Here is a 23,394-nt window from a genome sequence, read left to right on the forward strand (position 1 = left end):
TTGCCTACATGCTGCAGCCATACATGTGGCTCTCAGGTTAAGGGTGTGAATTCTGACAATTTTTGCTCTCATATTAAGAGCAAATTTGGCTCAATGCGATTAGGATGTTATGCAATCTAGGGAAGAATAGCCAAATTCGGAAAGAGCTAATCTTTTTATGCCGCAGGACGGAACAAGTCATCTGTAGGAATATACAAGTTTCTAATGCAACATGGTGGTATGTTGGACTGTGCTGTAAAGATTTTTGGATTTGTATATAAACGCATCTTTTGCAGATTATTCTAGCTCATGTTGCTATGATTTAGTTATTGCACAAATCCAACATTGCAGGGTACTGTATAACTGATTTCATGTTTGTTAAACTGATGATGCTAGAGAGACGTGTGTAACACATCTTTTCAGTTAAAATGAAAGTTGTAGGCTATTCAAAATGTTTATGTCGCAAACTTTGATCAATGTACATCAGTGTGTGTGACAGAACATTACGTCCGTTATAAATATATTAACACTACTATTTTGGTGGTAAAAGGGACCTATTTTCACCCTACAATGCAAGTAGACATTAATATACCGGAAGAAATAAATCAATTGAAAGTGACAACTATATTAAATTAGACTATGAAGAAAAATGTACCTTATACTATGAGTATATTGGAAGGGGTGTATAACTCTATCCAGTAACCTTTCGTGGGTTTGTAGAAGGTTTCCCTGTTTTCGTGATGCAAATTTTTTATTACTCCACTGCATACCACTATACCAGTTTATCAATGTATGAAATTGTTCATTTGGTAATTCCAAAACTCTAAAAACAATTATTACAATCTTATATTATGGAGTATGTGAAGTACTAAGCTAAGCTTGACATAATGGTAAGGATTATACATTCAAAGGTTGGGAGAGATCTACACTTTGACTACCTTGAGAGTAGGGATTCCTATATAACATAATCATCTACCATTTTGATCCAGAACCGTTTAATGGTTTCGACTGAGCCTAGTAAGTCTAATATGTGGACACTATAAAATGGGTTGTGTCAACCCAACCTAGTGGCCAGTTGCCACCTCTAGGTGTAACACACAAACAAATCTAAAAATCTTAGACAAGGTTGGAATAATACGTGACTCTGTATGATGTACCCACTTGTGAACAAAAGTGTTGTCAAACACCAAACGAATGTAAAGTGAGGGGGAGTGTTGGAATGTGTCTTAGAAACAAGAAAGTTGTGTCCATTTTAAAAGGTTAAATGACTATTTATTTACAGATGATTTGAGGTTAAACCACCTCGGACTTATAAAGTGGACACTTGTGGCGAGTGCCGCCTAAGCATGCTTGACAAAAAAAAAAAAAAAAAAAAAATGTTAAACACCTCTAAGATTAGTTAAATCTTATTAATAATATTACATGATTAATATAAGACTAAGAATAATATAAATAGCATATTAGAAGACAAATGATGCATGTAATTAATAATTATGCAACGTAAAACCCACACGAGACATAAAAAAAGCATATTGTAAAGTAATCATATGGTTTGCCACTTTCAAGGAATTGAGTACATTCGTTACGTATTAGCATTAACTCATTTCTCAAACGTTTCTTTGCATTAACGCCGGGCCTTGCAATGATTTATTAATTTGACGCATTCATATACTTCATTATACTATTTCTATCTTAATGGATGTAACATTACGCAAATGTGGCCATCTCTCAATATTAAACTTCAAATTGCAGAGATTTTTTTTTGAAAAAAATTTAAAGTATGATTATACCGTATACGCATTCATCCTTTGATAACAAAAGAAAACTAGATAAGAAATGATGAGAGATTGGGTAATGATGATCGGAATTAGCCCATGATAATCTAAATTAAATTAGTACTTTGAGATTAATTCATTTATGTTACTTTAAAATAATTCAATTTTTATTTAGTTGATGAAACTTCTAATGTACATATAAAATGGAAGGAAAGAAAATTGAACATAATTTTTTAGCATGGTTACAACGGTTTTTTATGAGTTTTGTACTTATCAAACTAAGATTAATGTATTTCGATATGAACAAACCTATATTATTCATAAAAAAATTTCCAAGGCTAGTAAGGAATAAGCTAATGGATGAATAAACTTAACTTTAGTCAGCTTCCCATATAGTTGAATGCATGGGGACTTGTCACCATTACAACCTAATTAAGCTTCAAAGAGCAATGATTAAAGCAAAAATATGGTAATTTGTTGCGCCTGCTTTATTTGGTTTTGCTGAATTTAAGGACCTTCATATCTTTTTAATCCACTAAGACATTGTTTATATACATAATCATGTATAATGAAATTGTTCCCGTTAATCATATGATATGATATACTCACCTTTAGCTACGAAGTATTTTATTCAATGTTACCTAATTACCCTCGTCCAATGAGCTACTTGTAATATATACTACCTCCGTTTTTATTTAGTTGACACATTTTGACTTTAGCACTATTCACACACCTCCTTTTGACTGTGTTTTGTGCTTTATACGTAATGAAAAATATAGTCATGTGCGATCTTGTTAGATTTGTCATGTTATATACTTTCAAAATATCATCTTTTCATAATTTTTGCTTATCGATAATTAAAGATATTAATAATTGAATAAGTGCATTGGCAAACGTGACTAAAGAAATGTGTCAACTAGAAAGAGACGGAGGAAGTACTATGTATGAAGTATTTCGGTAAATGATGGGCTCTATAAAACTCTCATATTACACATGATTGTAAAATAGAAATTGGTCGATGTAACATGACTTAAATCCGAGACAAAGCTGGATCTACGGCTAGCTATCACTTAATGCACAATTGTGCATTAAGAAACATATATTTATAACAAGTGTTACGACAATGTCACGACTAATACAAATACTCCGTACGTATTATCAAAACAACCAAATTCGCGAAACATATAATATAATTCTTTTTGCACTCTTGTGTACTGCAAAAGTGCAAAGCTAAAACAAGTCATTAAAACGAACGAATCACCTGTGCAGTCGTGCGCACAAACCAGGTCAAATGAGCGAGACAAAAGAAAACCAGAAACCAAAACCTGCAAAAGCATATTTAATCATCAAACTAAACAATTGCATAGCAGTTGCATAAAACTTTGCATATACCATTACCATTTTAAAGAAGAAAAAGGGCCCCAAATTTCTTACTTTAATCAGTAATAATGGCAGCAAATATGGCCCTAAGTCATCAAGTATCTCGCCGCTCAATACTTTAAAACAGTCTTTATTTTTTTACTCTTTCACTAGTTAAAAGCACGCTTAAAAGATATATCACTGAGAATAAATTCTGGACAAAGTTGATTAATCTTTATTTCTGTCTTTTCGAGTCGATATATAGAATAATAGTACTCTGCTTTCATTCCTTGACTTTCACTATTGGTTCAAGGAATCAGGTTATATATATCACACTTCCCTGTAACATTCTTCATTATCCAGCTAGATCGAGTTCTAGGTTAGACAACTACAATGAAAGGTAATGATGATATTTAATAGATAATCCGAGGATGGAACACTCGCTAGTGCTTCCATTCCTACCATCCTGCCCCCCTCGTAGGCAGCGTTCGATTCTTGTAGGGTTGGGGGGGGGGGGGGGGGGAATGCACTCGGGAACCCAGGCGTACCTAGAGCTAGGTGCATCTAAGGATATTTTTTTGCTCATTTGATGATTTTTGAATTGAGCAAATGTACATCCGTGGGTGCACCTTATTATACTAGATACACCTGGGTACATGTAAGAATTTTTAGGGTGTTATGGGTAGGTTGTATTAGGAGGGTCTTGTAGGAGGATGTTGCTGGGATTATACAAAAAAAAATTATTTAAAGCAATGATATCCAACACCATTGTATAGGAAGGAAAATTTAATAATGTATTTTACCTGTTTTGTGGATGCAGAGATAAGTATGGAAGGCATGAAAAGCGTGGCAAATAAGCTTGCAAACATAGATGAAAATGGTCCTGCGAAATGGCTGCCGACATCTGTACCTCCGCCAGAGACTCCAACCGAGTCCATGGAGTTTTTAGCAAGATCATGGAGTCTTTCAGCAACTGAGCTCTCCAAGGCCCTCTCTACCACCCATGTGACGCCGAAATTACCTGAGAAGACGGCATTTGATTTTCTTAAAGATGAACTGAAGCTGAATGTTGCAGATACTCATACCATCCTTACAAATAATTATGTAAAATCATCTGATCCAAGCTCATCTGATAAAAGAACATTAGTATATAGATGTTATATATAAATATAACAATCATTTTTATGAATTTTGTTCTCTTTTTGCAGGAAGATGAACAACCCCATCGTGGAGAAAGTCCTCCAATATCTCCAAGAGGTAGTGATGACACAAAGGTATATACTTCTTCAGTCTCATGCCTTCCATCATCTTATATCCTTCAAGCTATCATGATCAGAAAATGAAGTTGTATTATTTAGACAAACAGTAGAGAACTAGCAAACATACTTACTGTATGTATTAAAATAGGCTTATATGTTTAAGCGTCATGTAAAACAGGCTGAAAGCTTAAGAGCGATTACATGTCTTACACAGTTATGCAAAAGAGAGCGAGAGAGACAAAGAACATGCAACTCTGCCAGTGCTTGAAACATTAAATTTGTTTATTCCATATTCTTACTCAGTATATATCATGTAATGTAGAGATGAAATAATTCATTGCGCATATTGATTAGGGTGATTGAAAAACCAATGTTACATAAGAGTATTTATAATCCTAATAAACCAGACCTTTCAGTTTTCTAATGTTTTTATGGATTTGGGAGATCAGCTTTTTACTCATCACCTTGACTATCTCTGACATGGGTCTAATTTGGCTAGGAACTCTTCTTACTTCATCAAGCACTTCACCCTGATTTTCTATCCAATCAACAACTGTTAAGAAGTGGGGTAATTAAAAATCTACATCCTTTCAATCTTCTGATTTAAGTTACTAATTTCGCATACATAATAGCAACTAATTAATACATGTAATAATTATGCAGCTATGCAAAAGCATAATAAAAGGGAGAACAATGGGGAGACGGATGAAGGATCAAAGGGAGAGAAAGAAGCATGAAATAAGAACTCACAATGCACAGCTACATGCTGCAGTGTCAGTAGCAGGTGTGGCTGCAGCTGTTGCGGCATTAACAGCCTCAAGTGCAACACCAATAGAGGCATCATCTGGACAGCCAAAGGCACCAATTAGACCAACTACTGCCCTTGCATCTGCTGCTGCACTAGTAGCATCGCATTGCATAGAGATAGCAGAGGATATGGGGGCTGATCAACATCAGATTCTTACAGCTGTTAATTCTGCAATAAATGCAAGGACTAATGGAGATATCATGACTTTAACAGCAGGAGCAGCTACTGGTATAGTAATATTTATACAAACTATCTAATATGGTATATTTGAACTAAAAGAAAGCATCACCAATACATGCCACTATAGAATAAGAAAACATCCATATATTCCTACATCCAATCCTAAACACTCAATAGGAAACTTTATTGAAAAATTATAATCGCACTATGCAGCGCTAAGAGGAGCTGCAACTTTGAAGGCAAGGCTACACAAAGGGTATGGAGCACCAGGTCTTGCTTTAAGTGAGGAGCAATCTGAAGATGGCACAGAATCAAACTCAATGACTGCCATGAACTTTGTGATGCAGGGTGGAGAGCTTCTGAAACGTACCAGAAAAGGTAATATGGTAACAGACTGAGTCGATCATAGGCAATGTCCCGGTGAAGAGTGTCTGACTCTTTGTACATGTTTGACCCCAGGTGATTTACACTGGAAGCAAGTCTCTTTCAGCATAAATTCAACATTAGAGGTAGAACAACTTACTAATATATATATTTTTTACATATCTACTGCAAGAAAAAGGAAAGACAGTACAATGATTTTCAAATCAATAGGTAATTTCCTAGACAGAACACAGCATATAAGCAGATAACTAAATCTTTTGTGCTAAGCAGATAGTTGTAAAACTAAAGAGCACGCATATAGCAGGGGCTTTCACAAAAAAGAAGAAATGTAAGCAACTAATTTCCTCCTCCTTTATTAGCACACAAAATGAGCAATATCTTGCTCACCTTTGTGGTGTTTAAATATAACTAGTGACATTGTTTCAGCAGTTACAGTATCTGGAGTATATTCTGATGTTTTAGCATGGTCTGGAAGAGAGCGAGAAGACAACAGCGAGCACAAGGCTTACTTTGGGATACAAACAGCTGACAGGGTCATAGAATTCGAATGTAAAAACAAAGGCGAAAAACAAATGTGGACTGATGGGATCCAAAACTTGCTGAATTGCCGCATTAGCATGTAATTACAAACTACTGTAAGTGTAATAGTTATGTTGCAGGTTGGCTGGTATAAACCAGAAATCTCTTTCATGAATGCATAATGAGAAAAGTTTCCTGATAAATCTCATGTCATTTATAAAAAAAACTTGAATTTACAACATACAACAATCTTTGACATGATGCTCATATAGATAATTTCGAAGCATCAAAATTGTACCATCTCTGTCTTACAGAGAGATGGAGAAGCAGCAGGCCTTGGTCACTCAAGTTCCTTAAGAAAATCCTTGTTGTCAACAAATACCTGTAAAAATCACATTTGCAAAGATGTAAAACTGACATCATATAATTGTTCAAGTTCATACAAAAATATTTGACAGACTCTAAAAAATATAGAGATTCAAGGCCGAATCCACGACTTGTGAAAGGAAAGTTACAAATTCCATCACAGTACATCTCATATTCTCATTTCGATAACTCCTCCATCCTGCTTTACGTAATATGTTTTTTATATTGGATGAAGCAAATAATACAGAGAAGTGCAAAACGAAACAAGACTGTTAATACTTTTCCCTTTTGACCCTTCAATTATTTTATTTTAAAAATAAATCTAGTAGCCTAGGGACAGTTCTGTGATTAACTGAAGAGCCCATTTTTTATTTTCAATGTATCTTAAGAGTAATTTCTATTTATCTTTCTCAAATCAAGTTTGAAATACACCACACCTTTTGTGTCGGCCAAATTACTTCACTTCCTTGAGGTTCAACATTCAGCTAATATTCAGGAAGGAAAGAGAAGAAATGAAAGAAGAGAAAACTCGAAAAGTAAACAAAGTTGTTGAGCAGTCGAAGTAATGTCACACTAAATCCACGCTGTAGGCAGCTTTTGGAAAGCTAAAGTACTAAACTGTTGAAGGACTGGACCTCTGCATGCGCATAACTGCATAAGGTTAATGTTAATGACTTAATTTCTATGTTTTGCTAGTGTCTCAAATTAAATTCCTCCAAGGTCCAAATGCACAAAGGCCTCACACATATAGGAAACACTCACTTAGCATCATAAGACACAAAGAAGTTAAATCAACAAAACTAGATCTTCATACATTAAATTAAGCTAATGTGAGATGACTAGCAATCTACTTGGTTGGCATTTGCACCTAAATTTTTCCAACTTCCTAAAATGATACAGCTTAAACTCCACAACGGAGGCATGGTGGCCTATCAACTCCTCTAAATAATAGCTGCAGCTTGGAGGTTTCTGTATCGTAAACATTCTAAATATTACGAATACAATGCATTTAGGGAATATTCCAATGTTGTTCAATCACAATGTACAATTTTAGAACTTCAAATTTTAATAAGGACACACAAGATACAAAAATCTGCCTATACCATGAAATTGCCACCAAGAGGAAAAATCATGAAATTTTAAGTTACAAATAAAAGTAAAATTAAGCCGTTTCATGATTAGAGAAATAATACCGTCTTCCAGCCATCAGGATCCAAGCAAGCAGTTATTTTGGTATTCAATCCAGGCAATGGGCCTGGATCAAGTACAATTTTCCCTCCATTAAGTTTAACTGCCTCAGCTGTTTTATATACATTGTCTGTTCCAATAGCAATCTGAAAGATAATAAATAAATACATCAACAACTAATTCACACGTATGAAATTTAAAGCCAAGGAAGCTAGAGTAGAAGCAGATATCATGCTTCAAGTCCAAGTTCATCAAGATCGGAAATTTACCTGTGCATAACCATTTCCTTTGTCATACTCTTTGACTCCATAATTGTATGTTAACTCCAGAACAGCATTGTTATTCTCTGGACCATAACCCATTATAGCTGTTGTGTACTGGAAAACATCATTTTTCAGTCAGCAAAGATGTTTGACAGACAATACCAATCAATAAATTTAAAAATTAATACACCACAATGACACATCAAGAATGATGAGAGCTTAATAGCTTAACTAAAGCACTAAAAGCCACTCTTTCCCATTGCTGGACCCTACGATATCTTAACTGCTCCCTTGAAACTTACTAGAATTTATCTGAATAGATTAGGTTCCAGGCTATTCAGTTCACTTTGAGCCAAAAGTCAGCTTCCTGAAATGGTAAAGCCATTGTTACAATGCTTCTAAAGAGGCTCTTTCCCTAGGTGGGAAGAGGAAGGCAGGCTACGCAGCCTTCCCTGCAATAAATAACAACTAACAAGGCTGTTTCAAGTTGAGACCTGAACACCTAAAAAATCCTTGAGAGCTATGAAGATTTATATGTGCTGGCAGAAAGTTTGAGCATAGAACTCACGAGTCCATCACACACACTGATGTTTTTTACAGGCTCCTTTGCACAAGAGGCCAAAGGTGTAGAGAAAGAAAAGACGGTATCAAATACCCTTTCATCTCATCATCGTCCCATCAAGCAATGTTCTATAATGAAGCAAGTCACTGACAAATACTAAACCAGCCCCTACCAATCCACCATAGGGTGACAAAAGAAAATCTTCCCCATCTGATGTATACCTAATGAGGCAAGACCTACTCAAATCACAGGCTACATTTTTTTTACCTTGTGCTCAGGAAAATCCATCTTGCGGAATAGCTCCATGCCATATGCCTTCAAATTCAAAGAAAGCACACAACAAATGAACAATCAGACTTGCAGCAGGTAAAAAACACCACCTGATGGCCAAAAAACCAGCTATTGAGTCAAAGTTACCTTTTTATAGAAACTAATGGCACGATTAATATCTCCAGCTCTAAGCATCACCTTGCAAAGGGGCTCTAATGTAGATGCCCTTTCCAATAGCTCAAACTTATAACCATCTGGATCTTCTATAAAAGCAATAATGGAACTTTCACCTTTAGCTGGACCAGGTTCCCTTGTGACCTTTCCACCCTTTGCCTTAACAAGATCCACTGTTTTAGCAACCTACAGAAAAATTAAATTCTAAAAAACTGGCCATATTCTCATAGCATGCATCTTTACAAAGAAACTGAAGTTTCAAATGTTCAGTCCAAAATGAAAACGAAAATTAAAAATTTGACAAGTTAAGAGACAAAGGCTACCCGGAAAGCTAGAAGCTTGCAAAAAGATCAGTAACAATCCTTCTCAGTCAAATTGAACAAATGCGTTCACTATACTATATCTGGTGCACATGATTACAGGAATATGTACAAGAAGGCTCATGATAATTAAAAAACAAAAAAAAAAACTTCATCTCATATTTAAGTTTGCATATTCTATTTTGGGACGTCCTATGAGTAAATTTTTTCTCTCTACATTTTCTATTAAGTTGGGCCCACTCACCGACCAATTAATTTCTTTACTTTTCTTCAAATTACATGGTACACCCAGGTGCACAATGTTCATGGTGCGCTCGATCAAAAACAGCTATCTATGTTCCTTGAATTTGAACTATACACTCTTGTGGTTTATATAGTTCTTTGCATATTTCCCTCATGTTCTAATGAGAAGGGAAGTGTGCACCTTTAAGATTGATCAGGCTATAGTTTTAGTTTTACAACAGGTGCACATAAACCAAGTAATTCTACTCTTCACTCTCCTTAATCTCCATTCTCCATGCAGAAAGTAGATGTTAACCAAAATAAGACGGGGAGACCATATATAAGATATCAACCCAAAATATAAGAAATGAAGGTAGGGCGTAGGGGGAATAATTGCAAGCTCTCAAACAAGCAAAGTGACTTAGGAAATATTAGACATTAATTGACTGTGTCTGAAATTCTGTAAGGATATAATTTCTCCATCTATATAACAAGTTTCAACTTTACCAAGATTATTCTAAAGTGTGACATTGGATATATTTTCTACTTACCTTACCTTAGAAGAAACTCTGTAGCACAATCTATAGCGTTAAGTGCCGAAAAATCTAAGAAATTCAAGGAAACTCACATCCTCAACCGCAACACCAAAGTGACCAAAACCAGCCCCAATGTCATATTTGTCAACTCCATAGTCTGCAATCATTTATTTAATGACAACACCTTATCATGTAAGATGCAAGAAATAAAGTAACCACATGGAAGGAAAGGTAAATCAACTAAAATAATAGGCCTGGGTGTTCATGGTATTGGAAATAAATGGAGATAAAGCCAGATAGCTTACTGTATGTAAGTTCAACAGTAAAGTGTGACTCTTCAGGTCCATAACCAAAAAACGCATTTGAATACTTCTCCTCTGGAATGTCTCTTTTCCGTAATAACTTCATGCCAAGACACTCCGTATAGAATCTACAGGCTTCCCACACAAATAAGTCATCTGCTTCATAATGAGCAAATCTTAAAGTCGCAGATGTTAAAAGTTAGAAATTTACTTTATAGTCTTATCTAAATCCCCGACACTATAGACAGCATGAAGTAATCTTCTCTTGTCATTTTTAGCCCACTCTACAGCATATTCCTCGGTAACAGAAGGTCTTGCTTCAGCTATATTACCGACTATACCAGTCTCCAGTATATTCTTTTCTGGCTTTGGCAGTGTAGATTCCTTAAGACCAACCAACTGCGGCTGTGAGACAGCTGTAGAGCCCGATATATGTATTAGTGCAAACTTGATACCAACTTCATGAGATCAACATCATTTCCTCTCACAATTTTCAACAAATATCCTCCAAACGAACAATATTTCCCAAAAGAATACACAAACATTAAACATCCAAAACTCCTGGCAGCACTACATGTTTACATCAAACCAACTTCTACAGATACCAAAGTACAGTTTTCCCACCTAAACCATTCTCCGGTAAGAAATTCTATGTAATAGACAGCTTGCTTCAAAATTTCTAGATAGTAGATACTCTTGGGTTTCATCCATCACCCCTTAGTCGTGAAACTCCACATTAGGATTCAAGAATTTATACCGATTTCAATGTGATCGTAGGCTTAAAACTCTTTATTCAACGTCTCTCAATGCTTCTTTATAAGATACACAAGCCATCATGCTAATAAAAAACTTCCAATGGAATTAAAAGCATGCATCAAACTATAGCATTTTATACAATGGATTCAACTATAATTCAAAAATTGCTACAACTGAATGACATGATTTTATTTTATTTTTTTAATCATATAAACCTCGAAACAAACATTCTAATTTTCCAACAATTGAATGCCAATATGCCACTCTCCAACTTTAAAAAAATAGCACTTTCAGATCAAAATATCAACCTTTGTCAATTTGTACGGTCAATTTCCACAATAGTACATCAACTAAAATAATAATAATAATAATAATAATAATAATAATAATAATAATAATAATACCTCCGTTACATATTATTTGCAACGATTAGACAATTTCCCTCTCTACTTTATGTCAAATCGTTGCAAATAATATGTAACGGAGGTAGTAATAATAATAATATCTTATGAAAACAGATTTTGCTACTCGTATAAGTTAGCAATAATATTATTTCACATTTAATTTCTTCAATAAACTCTGCAAAAATATACTTCTAATAATGAAAATTAGCAAAAATTAACAAGTACTCCGTACAAAGTATTGTGAGTAAAATCAAATTTATCATTAAAATTCTTTCAATAAAGAAGAATTATATCCAAATTGTCATCGATTAGGCCCTAACATTACAAAACTAATCATTTCAAAATGAAAAACATGGATTATTCAGTAGTTTCTTATCTACTAAATACAACAATTAAACATCAAAATTCAAAAATTCAACATGTATTTCGACAAGTATTATCAACGCATAAGAAATTGCAGTAAGAAAGAGAAATTCGAGGTAATTACCAGCACCGAAGTGAAGGAGAGAGAGGCGGCGAGAGATATGAAAGGAGGAGAGAGAAAATGCGACGCGAGAATGAGAAGCGAGAATCCTTGAGTTGGAGAATGTTGAAGAGAGAGACTGTTGAAGTGGAGGTGCGAATGAGAGTGGAGAAGACGACGCCATTGTTGCTGTACTACTGTTGATTTCTCTTTCTGCAACAGATTTTTTTGGCGCTTTCTTATCTGCTGTTATACTTCGTATTTCTTGGGTTGTCGACTTGTCATCATGGTTTGGTTCTCCGTCTCGACCGTGGCTCAACCGCCCAAGGGAAGGTTCGGACCATACTAAGGGCATGTTCTCATTGACTGAATTCAGCTGAACTGAACTGAATTGATTATTTTATAAGAGAAGGAAATTAGGAGCTAAATTGAACTGAACTGAATTTCAACGTAAGAGAACAGGCCCTAAAAGATGGTTGTAGGTCACATCGTGAGCTTGACCAGTAGGTCTAAAACTTTTCGGGCCCTATATCGGGCTCAGCACATCCTTGTACAGGTGGGTTGTGCTGGATCGGGCCTAAAATTGCAAAAACATGGCCCAAGCACGACTCGAGAGTCGGGACCATGGGCATTGTGGGCGTGTTGAAAACCCATGGGCACACGAGCTATCCTTAATAAATCTGATAATTCTTAAACTTTAAGAATTACGAATTACGATACTCCGTATTGGCTACATATATACTGAATGATGGTTGGTCATAAAACTTATTTTGTTATCCCTCGTTGTCATAACTATTTCGCAGTAGTTCAATGTTTCTTATATTTACATTAGGATATTTCGTAGTATAATGGTGATGTGTAGATCCACAAGCCAATTTATATATCGACTGTTTTGTGCTTCTATTAGGAGTGTATAAAGTTTGGTCTGGACCGCACTAAACCTTCTCTCTCTTCCCTCCATTCTCCTCCATCCCCTTCCTTTCCTTCCCCTTTCTTTATCCAAACACATCACAACTAACAACGAATTGAACCTTCAAGAAATCAAGACCACATTTTCAATGGAAGCCATGTTGTCCTAATTAACAACATACACACCAACTGCAATCCTTTCAATTCATCACCTGAAGATTGTTAGGAGGAGAAGAGGACACCACCTTTCTTTACCTCTTTATACCTAGCTCCATCCTAATCATCCCAAATTTACATCCTCCTCAATTCTTTAACTTGGACACACATTCCTAGCTAGTACATGTTATTGACAATTTGACATCCACAAAAACAAAAACCACCAAAGAGAGCCAAAATTAACAAACTCAAAAGTGTACCAACCTACAAAACAAAGAGCAACCACAACACTTGACTTCCCACGTTATACAAATGATATGCAGTAAAAGCAATAAAGAAAGTGAAACAAAAGAACACCCTAAGTCATTTAACATGAAGAATAACAAAGAGGAACGAATCAAGAAAAACCTAGCTAACAAACGCCCCTAAAACCAGAACATGGACCATAATTATAAATAGACCTCAAGGGCAAAAATTGGCAAAATTAATTCCAAAATCCTTATACATTGAAATCGATCAGTAATTTGGATTTGACCTTCCAAAAGCCAACTCATACAGCTAATACTTCCAGGCGTTCCAACTAGTCAAACAAGTCAAGCCAACCGCCAACTGCCAAACAACCCCCTTATCTGTTATTGTGTATCGATGATTTATGATACTTTTATAATAATGATGCTTTCTTAGTAATCTATTATACCAATACAAAATACTAGTACTTCGCACATAATACGGGGTAATAAATATTGTAATCAAACTTCATCATCTCTGACCATTAAAAACCCGACAATAATGTTGTACTCCCTATATGATTTCACCCTATATATACTATGGCTAGCAAGCTTTGGCTGGATCATAGAAATGACCCCGGCAACTAGGTAGAGTAGCTCTAGCCAATTAAACAAGTAATGTTGACAAATGATAAGAAGGGCGGCCAGTCGGACAAAAGTCGTACGTAGTTAATTACGTGGTTGCCAGCTTTAGTATGCAAATAATTCACACCAATATTTGATCAACTTCAAACGAAATCATCATGCACCTTCATGCACGTTCAAACTTTTAGGATGGTTGTAATCATTTTTATTTATCAATTGTGTAGTGGTGCATGAACGTTGACGCCTTTTGGTCCAAATTACTTGGTATTACTCACTTACTAATGTAATTAGTACACAAAAGTGACAAAACATAAGCATGTAACGAACTAACGATAAGATTGGGGGTACATAGTACTCAATGTTTGTCATTGATCCGAATACATCTAGACTACTACCTTCGGACCTCTGTGTATTCCATATATGTTTCAATATTCATAATAGTTATATTTTGAAATTTGAATTGATATTATTTGTCAACTTTACCCTAATTAGTAGGAGTAAGCCGGAGCAAAATTGATAACAAGGCTGAAAACAGGATTATTGCAAAAATAAATTCCCTAAGCGAAGGGCCTGTTCACATTTACTTAATTTCAGTTCAGTTCAGTTCAGCTCCAATCAGTTCCGTTCAGTTCAGTTCAGTTCAGTTCAGTTCAGCTCTTAATTACCCTCTCTCATAAAATATTCATTTCAGCTCAATTCAGTTCAGTTCAGCTCCAATCAGTTCAGTTCAGTTCAGTTCAGCTCCAATCAGTTCAGTTCAGTTCAGTTCAGCTCCAATCAGTTCAGTAAATGTGAACAGGCCCGAAGTGGTTGTGGAGAGTGTCCCTTTAAGGTTATTAAAGTTGGTTTATAAATTATAATCATAATAGGGCAAGTAGTAGATATATAATGGTCGAAAATGATTTGTTACTGTTTTGAGGTCAAATGTGTGTAACAAAAGTTTAAAAAAAATTCCAGTCTTCCAAAACAAAATAATGTGACAAAGACGAATCCGTTGTTACCCATAATAATAAATCAGTTCATCTTGTCTTTTAGCCCTTTTTTTTGGTGCTATCTTTGAAATAATAATTAGTATGATGGTGGGATGCAAAACGCATAATTAGTGGAAATAAAGAATGATTTTGATTTAACGCAAAACAACCTCCTTTGATTTGAGTGTTCCTTCCAAAAAGAAATATAGCTACTTTGTACAATATACTTCGTAGCAAGTACTCACTCCATATACTTCATATGAAAATTTTAAGTTACAGGCGGTGGTACCAAGCATGGTACCACCAAAAAACGCGGAAAGAACATGTAGCTAATTTGTAAAGAACGTACAACTATTTTGTAACGAACATATATCTGTTTTGTAAAGAACAACTAAATGTTATCACTTTTTATTTATCTGAAGAATATCTGTAAAATTGACAAAGAACATCCTGTCAAAAAAAAAAAAAAAAGATAAAGAACATGATAATATTATGTAAACATTATTTATATATACCCACCATAATTCAAAGACGAAATTCAAAGAACATTTCGCAATAAGCAACGAACATAATATTACAAATAAAAGTACATTAAGAGCAACTCCAATGGTTGTAGCTAGGGACTTGCTTGCAATTACAATAATTCCCTAGCTATTAGCTTGACCATTGGAGCTAGAAAACTCAATTAGCTTGGCTAAGCAAATTAGCTTTGCCAAGCTAATTTGCTAGGGAATTAAACTTGCCAAAATGAAAATGATCATTGCACCAATTAAGCTCTTTCTATGTATTTTCTATCCAACAACTACTACTAAGCTAATAGCTAGGCATTGGAGCAAAAAGTAGCTAAAATGATAATTAGCTTAAAAGCTTATGTGTCATGACAAGCTAATTGTCAAATTAGCTTGCCATTGAAGTTGCTCTAACTGACAATAAAAGAACATGGAAATATGTTCTTTTCACTCTTTTTTGGTAATAATATGTTCCTTTTACTTTAGGTATGTGTTCATTACAATTTAATAGTATGTTCTTTTCACTATAGATGTTTGTTCTTTACATTTGTATAATATGTTCTTTCCGCGAGAAACGTTTGTACAATGCATGGTACAGACGCCTGTAGGAACCACGCACTGTACTTCATAAATAGAGATTTTCTCGACGTAATATAAATGCTACATCCGTTTTTTATTATATACAAGTAATAGGTATTACTTATAAAACATAAAATATTTTTATTGTCAATTTATCGCACGTAATAAGAACGGAGTTAGCCGTGTTTTTTTTCCTTCCTTATTTGGGTTCTTTCTACTTTCATTGTTTTTTTGTCTCTAAAAAACATCCCAAATAAGTTTTTTAAAATAATTAAGGAAATAATATTATTTCTGTATTAAGTGGGATGTGACAAGCTTCACAATCAGACCAACCCTACTAGCTCTAAAAGGTGGTTAAATTAAGCATCAAAATAACTTTCAAAAAACAAAAAAAATTAAGCAACAATATAATTTTTCAGGCATAATGTACACTACTATATCATTATCACCCTTGACCATATAACATGATCACATGGACAAAGGAATCTCCACCTTTGCAGCTAGCTCCACCCTTCACTAATAATCTTTCTGACTCTCTTTATATATATATGTATGCACGTTTTATGCTAAGGCATGCATTTGCATCTCATTTGTCAAACATTTTGTACGTAAGAGTAGTAGAGTATATACTACTCTATTAGAGAGAAAAAGTGTGTACAATTACTCCATCAACATGGCTAGCAGAATAGCCCTTGGAACAAGCCGTGAGGCAACACAACCCGATTGCATCAATGCCCTCGTCGTTGAATTCATTTGCACCTTCCTCTTCGTCTTTGCCGGTGTTGGATCCGCCATGGCTGCTGGTACTACTCTTGCCCATCTTTTTAGAATAAATAATAATGTACTTCGTAATTCAATTAGAGAAAAGGAGAGAGGCCTACTTGTTGATTTATTAAATAAATTTTCTTATTAATTAATGTTTTACGACGGAATATTCTGTTGGGGATGACTCCTATAGGTCTAAGCTACCTTTGCATAATAATGATAAGGTTTATGCTCCACATATTAATTAGATCCACTTGTATGATATTCCACACATACGTTATCCTAACCTACCAAAAGTCATCATCCTATAATAATATTACATGTGGACGGAAACTCATCTTAAATCTTAGATGTCACAATTTTTTAGTTTAATACTTTAACCAGTTAAGCTAGATGATATTTACGACTTTGTATTGTCAACTGAGCACTTGCTATCATCAAGAAAAATGTTTATATTCCTATGATATGCATATTTTAATTAATATGGTTGAAAAATGTGAATTTAAATTACAGATAAAGCAGGAGCAAGTACAATAGTAGGGTTGTTATTCGTGGGAATAACACATGCATCTGTAGTAGCAGTGATGATTGCTGCAGGATTTAACATTTCTGGAGGTCACTTGAACCCTGCTGTTACTCTTGGTCTTGCTATTGGTGGCAATATCACAATTATCAGATCTATATTGTATTGGATCATTCAATGTCTTGCTTCGGCTCTTGCTTGTCTTTTGCTTACCTATGTCACTGGTGGACTGGTAAATTTATTTTTTCTGCTTACCTCAATTATTATCATTTTGTGTTTATATATCCTCGCTTTTTTTTAAAATTATTGTTTATCTTCTTCGAAATCAGTTGTCATATTATCTTATTATTACTATAATACAAACATTTTAAGACATAAGGTCAATAAATTAAGATAACTATTTTTTTCCCGGGAAATCGTAATTAAAATAATTCTCTAGCGACGTATGTGACTCCTACAAATTAAAATAATATAATAAAGTTTTAACCCACCTTTGGTCCTAAAATGTGTCTTTACATCAACATAACAAGTCTAGTTTGGTCTAGTAGTATCGAACCGTGGAAGATAAGCTTGGTGACTTAGTGTCCAAAAAAAGTTGACATTATGCATATTTCTATATTCTACATGCTACCTTTGCTATTAAAATGTCTTCGTCACACTTTTTATATAGAATTCAATCAATACTGTGAACATTAACATATTTATGTACTTTGAAATTCTTACAAAGTTGATAATTTGAAACAATGCAACACATCAAAATGAAAAAAATAAGAGATAAAATACAAGTGAATCATTAATTCTTATACATACTTATCGAAAGAGTATTAGAATTTAACTATTTATTTAAAGAGACGTAGAAAGTACTAATTTTGACGATTTTGCCATTAACAATGCAGGTAACTCCTATACACTCTCTTCCAAAGGGGGTGGACCCTCTACAAGGATTAGTGATGGAGGTGATCCTAACATTTTCTCTCCTCTTCACAATTTACACCACCATTGTGGACCCAAAGAAGGGCCCACTCCAAAGCCAAGGAATATTGCTTACTGGGCTTGTGGTTGGGGCCAACATCTTCGCTGGTGGGCTTTTCTCTGGGGCATCAATGAACCCAGCTAGGTCATTTGGGCCGGCTCTTGTGAGCTGGAACTGGACCAATCACTGGGTTTATTGGGTTGGCCCACTCATTGGTGGAGCTCTTGGTGGGCTCATTTGTGACAACTTCTTCATTGTTAGGTCTCATGTTCCTCTTACAAGAGATGATGAAGCTTTCTAAATTTCATTATTATTGTGCAAATTGAAATGTAATCAGTTACACTTGAGCATTTGTGAAAAGAGCAAGCTTCTTGATGTAACTATGCAATTAAGTGGATAATTTAATCGAATATTGGACTCTGAAAAAAAAATAAGTCTGCAGTATTGTTCCATTGCATTTTTATCGGATTAACTTTAAAAACCTTGACCATTAATTTCACTTAATCACAACTGACATATGGTTATATGCGATACAAGTAAAATATGTATTTAAAATTCTGTATTAGATATCGTGAAAAGTAAAATAGACAAAACTTAAAGCTATATACCTTTTACACTTCTTAAATTATTTGGTATATCAACTACTAAGGCCTTAATATTGTAAGGTCATTCTCAATTTTTACATAATAATAACCATTAAACCTTTGATGCATGTGTCATGTATGTTCAAGAAATTATCAATGCAATAATGACATCCATGTGATACATATGTGACCATGACAGATCAATTTTACTGTCCAACAATTGATTATAACATTTGCAAACTTCTCTAATAACTCACATAAAAACTGACGAATTATACAAAGGATGAAAGGACACAGCAATAGTGAAATGTGATACAGAGTAATAAATGTGTCTCCAAGATTTTTTTTTTTTTTTTTCTTTTTTTTTTCTTCGGTCATCAAAAAATACTGCGGAGTATTAATCTATTATTACACTTCGAATATAATCAAGTATGTACAAGATAATTTTGATATGCAACGAGTATCTACCTTTGAAACGAGTGTTATAGCTAGTACGTAAGTATTATATACAAACTATTACATAATACATCAAATTGCAATTCCTTAGTTTTGATCACTTTAGTTGACACACTTTTAGACAAGCATATTTTCTAGTGCATGATTGCAAATTCTTGATATCTTCAACTATTAATTAATAAGAAATAATTATTGTATGAATTTTTTTTTTAAATTTGTATCACTTTACGATTTCTAAACCATCTACCAAAAACAAAGTGAGTCGAACTTTATGAACCCAAATAAAAAAAAGATAGCTAAATTCTCAAGAACGTAACGGAGGGGGCATGTTTTATCAAGCGAAAGCATAGAAGATGATTTCATGCTTTAATAATTAGCACAAATTAGAAAGCCAATGTCAATTAACTTGAAAGCAAAACTAAGTTGTGATTCTATTTTACTATTTTATAGTTTACACACAAACTACACATGCCTAAACAAAATATAGTAGACTCTACATCAACGTAATATGTAGAAGGATATAGAGGATGATATGAAACCAAAATATGGGATTATATTGATTTGTGATTTAATTGTACAATCGTGTACTCAAAATAAACAAATATGTATATAATCTTTTACTCCGTATTATATACAGAGGCACGGTCGCATGGAGTGTTCTAGATACTTTACCTCCGTTATATATTAGTTGCAACTTTGAGATTTTTTATATCTCAAACAAATAATTACAACTAATATGTAACAGAGGTAGTAAAAAGATTTGGAGGTTGTAGGCCAAGTTTTGCTATTGATCTTGGTTGAGGTACGTAATTTTTTGTTCCAAGATTTATTGAGAACCTTAATACATAAATATAGATTTACATAAATTTGTAGCACAAATGTAATAACCTAGAGAGCATAGAGCGTATGTAATTTTGGAAAACATGGTCACGCTACATAAAACTTAATCATCTGTAATTAAATTATTAAACCAACTTATGTAAACTGCGACTAATTTGGAGCTTCTTCTTCACCCATGAAGGAGATAACACAGGACTTGTCTCAAACTCCATTTGAGATTTACTCTCCTCCTTATCATCATCGTCGTCTTCATCATCATCTCCGAAAGGCGATTTCTTTACTTCTGAAGATAACAACTTAACTCTCCACGCCTTAAACGTTTGATCCAAACTAGCACTATACACCAAGAAACTCAATGCAAACTTATCCTTTTGTAAGAAAGCAGCCAAGCATCTTACCGGCCCTCTATGACCTTCCAACAAGGCGAGGCACTCGTGTATATTACCCCTTCCTTTCTCTCTTTTCCATATCCTAATCGTCGAGTCCTCAGATCCACTAATCACTATATTCTCAATAGTCACAAGACTAAGGACCGCGAACCTATGCCCTTGTAAGAACCCTCCATGATTGTACCTACAAGAAAGCTCTTGCTCCCAATAGTTTATAGTACCATCCGTAGAACCCGAATACAAGAAGCTCTTATGAGACACCGCGACACTAAAGGCTAAGGCATGAAAAGGGTAAGCATGAAAAACAAGAACCTTGATTAGGGCATGGGAATTTTCACCATAAACCCTTAACCACATTTTTACCGTTCCATCGGACGAACACGTAAAAAGATAGCCATTTTGTTGGTTAACCACCATATCATTGATGTTACCACCATGAGCTATAAATGAGTCAATACATTTCTTCTCATTAACCCTCCAAGCTTTAACGGTTCGATCGAATGAGCCGGTGTATAGAATCCCTTCAACATGGTAGTAAGCCATGCAAGAGATAGTGTCCCTATGTTGTGGGATAATTATTGGCTTAGAAGTGCCCTTAAATTGTGGGGTAATTGGCCTAGAAATGATTTTTTTGAAATGACTATCATTTGGTAGGGTAGTTAACTTCCTAGGTCTAAAACTACTACTACTACTTCTAGTACCACTACAATTCTTCATGTTCCAAACCCTAATCTTGTGATCCTTGTGTGATGTAAAGAGTACCTCACCATGAGCCACCATGGCTCGAACCTCACCCGAGCTTGCATGTATGTACCCTTTTGCATGGCAGTCAAGTGGCTGCCATGCATGGATACGCCGGCTAGATGAGCCGGTTAGCACTAGGTCATTTGACACCGCGATGGAGTAGATATCTCCATCGCGGTGCATAGATGATATACAACAATAAAGTAAAGAAGGGTGAGTAGGGGTCAATAAAGGTGAACGAGACCATATGGATTCGGGACTTGGTGGGGGCAATGGTGACGGTGATGATGGTGGTTCGGGGATGAAGCTAAGGTGGCGTAGTGAAAATTGATTAAAACTCGGTGATTGATTAATTTCCTTATAGGTATCATCATTTTCATCAACATGATAAAAACTAGACATAGAATTATTCCTATCAATCTTGACGCTTTGTATGTCGCTTTGTATAGTGTGGTTCATAGTTAGAAAGAAAGAAATTGAATAGAAGGTGAGGAAATTTTGGAGAACGTTTAAGTTATTAGGGCATTTAAGCATGCAAGAGGCATTTAAAAAGCGTCAGAAAGTTAGCTAATCATAATTTAATGAAAACTTACATAAGGAGTGAAACATTTTTTTAGCAATACAATGCTTAAGTTAGTTGGGGAGATGGCATGCATTTAAACATGCAATTTAAATTAAGCAACAATTTATTATGCCCCCACAAAAATTAATTTGTTTATGTTTATGTATGTAAGAAAATTCGGACCAAAAAAATGTACTCCCACTTAAGAAAACGTGTGCATGAATTAAAATCAATATTGTATCGACCGCAAAAATAGTTTGAATTTATTGCACTGAAGTATATATTGAACACATCGTTGCATCTACTATATATCACCACTAGAATAGTTTACAAAAGGGCAAATGATGTTTGATTTGGGGAATTGGGGACTATTTAGTTAATTTGATTCGTTATGTATGCTGTTATCACATATGGAGTACTTACTGTTAACTTTATTTTATGTTTAAGTGTTGTGAATCATGTGTGATGGACTGATGGTTAGAGTGAGAATAAGGGTCAGGTAAACAATTTATAAAAGGGTAATGCTACCCGGCCCCTTTGGGATACACACAAATATTAAATATATTTTCATATTTGCTACTCCATATTAGTTTAGGAATGTATGACAAAAGCACCCACAAATCAGTGTAATTAATGATTAATATATCCTTTTTTAGCTTCTTATACATAACCCTTAGCATTTATCTTTATAAAATTTTAAGAATGATGATGGTGTTTATGGCCAAATGTGAATTAAAGGTTAGGTCATCTAAAAAATGGGTAACGAATATGAGATGAGGCTGGATGCTTCCAATTAGTTGTATGGATAACGATGTCATAATAAGCCAAGTTGGCAGCAATGTTATATAATGTTATGAGTGTTGGGACAATTTGGTATAAAAGAATTACATCCAAGACATTAAGGTACATAAAATTGGTTTCAAAAATAAAAAATTAAAAAATAAATAAAAAAAGGTACATAAAATTAGGCATAAGGACATGTAGCCCTAAATTCACTATGAAGTGACCCGTGTCATTCCTGGTGTCTATTTTAGTATTATTGTATTAATGCGAATAAGGGGAAAGACCCTTGAAAAAGAGAAAAACAAACAAATTAAAACGCAAAAGGCCTCCAGTTTCATTTTTATTTTTTTGTAAATTGTAGAGTACTTGTTGATATTGATATACTTTAAAGTTTAAAGTTAGCTAATCCCTTGATCATTTGGCTTAGTAATAAATTCACTGCAAACAAAACTGAGAGGTCAAGGTCTACTCAGCTCAAAATTTAATTAAAGAGTAATTAATAAACATAACGATCTCTTATATAGTTAAGTCATTGATTTGTCACCATACGTACAATAATCAAGCTGGATGTTCGTGTGAAAGAGTTTGGTGAAAGACAGCTTTTATATAGATAGCACTTGTGAACTTATGGTAATGAGGAGGATCAAATTAATAAGTACTTTTACTTCTTCATAAAAGGAGATGAAAACA

General features: G+C 34.6%; 4 protein-coding genes across 5 annotated transcripts; 2 read left to right on the forward strand and 2 right to left on the reverse strand.

The window, feature by feature from the left end:
- Positions 1–3,380: 3,380 nt before the first annotated feature.
- Positions 3,381–6,374, forward strand: LOC145594515 (VAN3-binding protein-like). 2 transcript variants are annotated; one of them, XM_081650822.1, is made up of 9 exons: positions 3,381–3,513; positions 3,934–4,217; positions 4,322–4,387; positions 4,872–4,940; positions 5,036–5,408; positions 5,574–5,738; positions 5,820–5,869; positions 6,015–6,072; positions 6,171–6,374. In XM_081650822.1, the coding sequence occupies exons 1-9, from the start codon at positions 3,507–3,509 to the stop codon at positions 6,365–6,367; spliced, it is 1,269 nt and encodes a 422-aa protein (XP_081506948.1). In that variant the 5' UTR covers positions 3,381–3,506; the 3' UTR covers positions 6,368–6,374. The 2 variants fall into 2 exon arrangements, with proteins under 2 accessions (XP_081506948.1, XP_081506949.1); XM_081650823.1 differs by having other exon boundaries at positions 6,174–6,374.
- A 130-nt stretch (positions 6,375–6,504) lies between these two features.
- On the reverse strand, positions 6,505–12,341 carry LOC145594516 (lactoylglutathione lyase GLX1-like). Its single transcript, XM_081650825.1, has 9 exons — positions 12,114–12,341; positions 10,678–10,882; positions 10,470–10,594; positions 10,257–10,321; positions 9,060–9,272; positions 8,910–8,957; positions 8,087–8,194; positions 7,823–7,963; positions 6,505–6,645 (listed from the first exon to the last, which is right to left on the reverse strand). The coding sequence occupies exons 1-9, from the start codon at positions 12,271–12,273 to the stop codon at positions 6,604–6,606; spliced, it is 1,107 nt and encodes a 368-aa protein (XP_081506951.1). The 5' UTR covers positions 12,274–12,341; the 3' UTR covers positions 6,505–6,603.
- A 4,238-nt stretch (positions 12,342–16,579) lies between these two features.
- On the forward strand, positions 16,580–18,791 carry LOC145594517 (aquaporin TIP4-1-like). The gene is made up of 3 exons (XM_081650826.1): positions 16,580–16,888; positions 17,364–17,605; positions 18,270–18,791. The coding sequence occupies exons 1-3, from the start codon at positions 16,759–16,761 to the stop codon at positions 18,645–18,647; spliced, it is 750 nt and encodes a 249-aa protein (XP_081506952.1). The 5' UTR covers positions 16,580–16,758; the 3' UTR covers positions 18,648–18,791.
- Positions 18,792–20,320: 1,529 nt separating this feature from the next.
- On the reverse strand, positions 20,321–21,666 carry LOC145595813 (protein JINGUBANG-like). The gene has a single exon (XM_081652238.1). The coding sequence runs from the start codon at positions 21,540–21,542 to the stop codon at positions 20,352–20,354; it is 1,191 nt and encodes a 396-aa protein (XP_081508364.1). The 5' UTR covers positions 21,543–21,666; the 3' UTR covers positions 20,321–20,351.
- Positions 21,667–23,394: the final 1,728 nt, after the last annotated feature.

Source organism: Chenopodium album, chromosome 19 (assembly GCF_948465745.1).
Source record: "Chenopodium album chromosome 19, dcCheAlbu1.1, whole genome shotgun sequence".
NCBI classification, from domain to species: domain Eukaryota; kingdom Viridiplantae; phylum Streptophyta; class Magnoliopsida; order Caryophyllales; family Amaranthaceae; genus Chenopodium; species Chenopodium album.